The sequence below is a fragment of the Quercus lobata genome, chromosome 6 (assembly GCF_001633185.2).
Source record: "Quercus lobata isolate SW786 chromosome 6, ValleyOak3.0 Primary Assembly, whole genome shotgun sequence".
NCBI classification, from domain to species: domain Eukaryota; kingdom Viridiplantae; phylum Streptophyta; class Magnoliopsida; order Fagales; family Fagaceae; genus Quercus; species Quercus lobata.
Genome location: NC_044909.1, coordinates 19,114,500 through 19,118,872, shown reverse-complemented (window position 1 = coordinate 19,118,872; position 4,373 = coordinate 19,114,500). Strand labels below are relative to the sequence as shown.

At 42.4% G+C, this 4,373-nt stretch overlaps 1 protein-coding gene across 1 annotated transcript; it reads left to right on the top strand.

Annotated features, from left to right (window-relative positions):
• Positions 1 to 1,193: 1,193 nt before the first annotated feature.
• Positions 1,194 to 2,782, top strand: LOC115949939. Its single transcript, XM_031067197.1, has 4 exons — positions 1,194 to 1,592; positions 1,688 to 1,834; positions 1,927 to 2,704; positions 2,775 to 2,782. The coding sequence occupies exons 1-4, from the start codon at positions 1,194 to 1,196 to the stop codon at positions 2,780 to 2,782; spliced, it is 1,332 nt and encodes a 443-aa protein (XP_030923057.1).
• Positions 2,783 to 4,373: the final 1,591 nt, after the last annotated feature.

The window sequence follows — 4,373 nt, the reverse complement described above, 5'->3', positions numbered from 1 at the left end:
GTACTTTGTCTGTCGTGGTCATTGTGTCTCACAGTGGACCCAAGTTTCTATTGGGTTGAAATTTTTAGTGTTTGCATGTGCTATTTAGTAAAACAGAATCAAAATCAAAAGAAAAGCAGAAAATGTGGTCCCTCTGTGTGCGTTGCATCCCAAAAGCAAAACTGAAACATGCATCTGTTTACTCTTTTGCTTCTTTTGTTGTTTACAATTCTTTAATTGTTGATTGTATACGTGTCAACTTGTAATTTGTTATTACAGATGGATGTTGAAGTGAAATTGGAGGTACATTATGGGGGTGCTTTTGTGTGGAACCCTAGTTTAGAGTACTTTGGTGGGAAAGTTGAAATAGTGTATAGGGATGCTGATTTGCTTGGTTATTTTGAAATAAAAGGTATATGTGAGGAATTGGGGATTGATGAACTGTGGAGGGTTCATTATTTAGGTCCTGGGGGCAACTTGGAGCAAGACTTAAGGCTCATAGAAGATGATCAAGATGTGGAACCCTTATGGAACCCTAGTGAGAGAGGGCCAAGAGACACCATCATACTGTATGTGGAGAGTGGTAATGCTCCACTTGCAGTTGAAGTTCCTGATGGTGCAGGGGTTGGTGTAGGAGCTGGTGCAGGGGCTGCTATAGGGGGTGCAGGGGCTGGTGCAGGGGCTGGTGTAGGGGGTGGTGTAGGAGCTGCTACAGGGGGTGATGGTGTGGAGGAGGAGTTTGATTGGTTGAATGAAGGCCTAGAAGGAGAAGACTTTGCTAATGACATTTTTGGTGAGTCTTCTCCACCTCACACAGTGCCGATGAGCCTAACACTGTTCCAACTATTGATACACCTCATCCAAACACTGATACACCTCAGCCAAACATAGATGCACCTGGCCCAAGCAATGTTCCTCCTCCAAACATAGATTTAGATGAAGAGTGGGCTGAACCAGCTTTAGAGGATGATATGGTAAGTGTGGATAGTTTTGATGATGAGCAGGGGCCTGGCAATTTGGAGTTCAATAAGAGGACTGATATGGAAAATGTTAGGTTGGCAAAAGGGATGAAGTTCCCAAACTCCCAGGTGTTTAGGAAGGCTTTGAGGGAGTATGTGATTCAGAATCACATTGATGTCAAGTGGAAGTTGAATGAGAAGAAGAAAATTTCTGTACATTGTAAGAACAATTGTGGATAGAGGTGTTATGCCTCAATGGTGACTGGAGAGTGCACATTTGAGATCAAGACACTTTATCCTGAGTGTACCTGCCCCCTATCATTTAAAAATGGGCAAGTTACATCAGCCTATGTGGCGAAGAGGTATTTGGAGGATTTTGGTAAGAATCCTAATTGGGAGGCCTTAGGTATTAAGCACCATGTGATGCAGAAGATTTCAGTTGATTTAAGTCTTAGTCAAGTGTATAGATCAAGGAAGGCAGCTAGGGGGTTGATTACTGGGGATGAAGAGGCTCAGTATGGCCTACTTAGAGATTATGCAGAAATGATATTAAGGACAGATGTAGGAAGTAGGGTGATTCTGCAAACAGAGATGGAAAATGAGAATGCAGAGCCCAAGTTTAAAAGGATGTACATTAGGTACAATACTCAGAAGGTTGGCTTTCTAGGTGGTTGTAGACCCTTTGTTGGGCTGGATGGCTGCCACTTGAAGGTAGGTTTGGTGGGCAATTATTGTCTGCCACTGCCAAGGATGGAAATGACAATATATTCCCACTGGCAATGGCTATGGTTAAGCAAGAGAACAAGGATAGCTGGACCTGGTTCTTGGAGCAGTTTGCTGATGACATTGGCAGACCAGATGAGCTCAATTTGGTATTCATCAGTGACAGGCAGAAGGTATTATCATCTAGCTCATGTTCATGACTTCATTACATGCTTACCTTTTTACTAGTTTATATTGCTAACATTGAATGCTTACTTGATTGTAGGGCCTTTTACCTACAATTGAGACTCTATTCCCAATTGTGGAGCACAGGTATTGTGTGAAGCACATATACAACAACTTCAAAGTTAACCATAAGGGCATGGAGTTGAAGAGTGTACTGTGGAGGTGTGCTGGCACAACATCAGCCAGGGAATTTGAGAGAGGGATGGACCATCTTAAGAGTTTGAATGAAGAAGCTTGGCAGTACCTGGCTGATATAGAGCCTGCACAGTGGACCAGATCCCACTTTTCTTCAAGAGCTTTGACAGATTGTATGGTAAACAATCTGAGTGAGAGTTTTAACTCTATGATTTTGAAGGCTAGAGACAAGCCCATCTTATCAATGCTGGAGTGGATCAGAGTTAGGCTTATGAGCAGGCTGTATATAAAGAAGGCTGGCATAGAAAAGTATGATGGCAATTTGTGTCCAAGCATACAAAAGAAGTTGGAGCAGTTAAAATTAGAGTGTAAGAGTTTCAGTGCAGTTCCTTCTGGGAGGTTTGTGTATGAGGTTGACAATGGGAGGGAAAGGCATGTGGTGGACTTGGTAAATAGGACATGTAGTTGTAGAGTATGGGACTTGACAGGAATCCCTTGCAAGCATGGAGTTGCAGCCATTTTTGTGAATCGTGAGAAACCAGAAGACTACACCCATCCATGCTACTACAAGGATGCTTATGTGGAGACATACAAGACACCCATACCTCCCATGCCTGGCCAGTCTGAGTGGATGTCAAGTGGCCAACCCAAGCCTGTTGCATCTACTGTCTATAAGCCACCAGGCAGGCCACCCATGAAGAGGAAGAGAGATGCTGATGAGCCCAACCCTTATAAGGTGTCTAGAGGAAACAGGCCAGTGAGGTGTGGAAGGTGTCAGCAGGAAGGGCACAATGCAAGGGGATGCAAGGCCAATGTCACTGGTGAGACAGCATGGGAGAGGAGGCAGAGATTGCAGAAAGGGAAATCTGTATGTTTTTACAATTTTTTTTTATTCAAATGCAAAATTCCAATAACTGACACTGTAAAAACATGCTCATATTTGGTTGCAGGGAAGTGGAAGGCCTTCTACACAGAGGCAAGGATCCCAGGCCCCATCTTCATCACATACCCAATCCTCAGCTCAGCCCCCACCAACACATCAGCCTTACACTATGGCCTCATCCAACCAGGCAGCAAGGTCACAACCACAAGCTCCAGCTCCACAGCCACAAGCTTTATGGTCACAGAACCCAAGTCAATGGTACTCTTCAGACTTTAGGTACACAGTTAGAGGAGCTCCTTGGTTCTCTTCAAGCCAGCCAACACCACACACTCCTGCAGAAACATGGGACAGTAGACCACAATCATCACAGGTACTATAGTGTTAGCTTTGATGTTTTATTCATAAAACTGTGATGCTGGTAGCTAACATGTGAATCCTTGTACTTTGTAGCCTACAAGACCACCTGCTACCAGAGGAGCTGCTTTGAGAGGAAGGGGTGATGTAGCTAGAGCTCAGAAATGTAGAACAAGAGGTGGAAAGGCCAGCTGTGGTGTAAGAGGCAGGGGCAGGGGCAGGGGTAGTAAATGAAGACTAAGTCAAGACACTTTTGTTGCTATGTATTAGGGTTATGTAGTGTTAGGGTTAGGCAGGGCAGACAATGGCAGGGCAGACAATGGCAAGTCACTTTTGTTGCTATGTATTAGGGTTATGTAGTGTTAGGGTTAGGCAGGGCAGACAATGGCAAGTCACTTTTTGATATAGCTGTTCAAACACTTTTTGTATTTTTGTAAGTTTTGTAAACATTGGGCAGCTACAACTGTTTTGGTTGTTGTACCAAATGCCTTATATTTATTGGTAGTTGATGAAAGACTATTCAATGCCACCTTCAAATATGTATACAATTTCCCAACTTAATGACAGGTGTTCAGAATTATTGTTCTAATTATTGCAGTTTGTCATATGCGTTATTATTATATGAGTTTGTTTATGTGTGCAGGGTGTATGTGTTGAATAGCAGGTGTATGTGTTGAATGGCAGGTGTATGTGTTGAATTTGTTGTCTTTTCTTGCAAGTTGACAGATTGTCATGCACTTTAAATTCACTTTCAACACAATTGTCTTCACACAATGCACTTTATGCACAAACCAACACAGCTCACAACATCCAACAAAACACCTACACCAACAGCTCACAACTCACAAGTAGCCAATTCACTTTAAACAAAAATACCAACAGCATCTAACATAAATAACACTTTATCTTAAAAAGGCTTATATTATCAAGTGGCTTCAAGCTTATATTACATAGTTCTCATTCTCACAAAATTCTTTCATAGTTCTATTACAATACAATTGAGGACCAGCTTATATTACAACCCATCAGGCAGACTCAATCTCATCATTCCAACATTTTCACTTGAGCCAAAACATGAAAACAACATAACCAAAACAAAAAAAAAAAAAAAAAAA

Bases quoted from the DNA above. Each gene is read 5' to 3' on its own strand.
- LOC115949939 (XM_031067197.1), top strand. From the start codon at position 1,194: ATGGTGACTGGAGAGTGCACATTTGAGATCAAGACACTTTATCCTGAG. The intron at 1,593-1,687 runs GTTGGCTTTCTA...GCCACTGCCAAG, and splicing joins TTAGGTACAATACTCAGAAG to GATGGAAATGACAATATATT. The intron at 1,835-1,926 runs GTATTATCATCT...ACTTGATTGTAG, and splicing joins TCATCAGTGACAGGCAGAAG to GGCCTTTTACCTACAATTGA.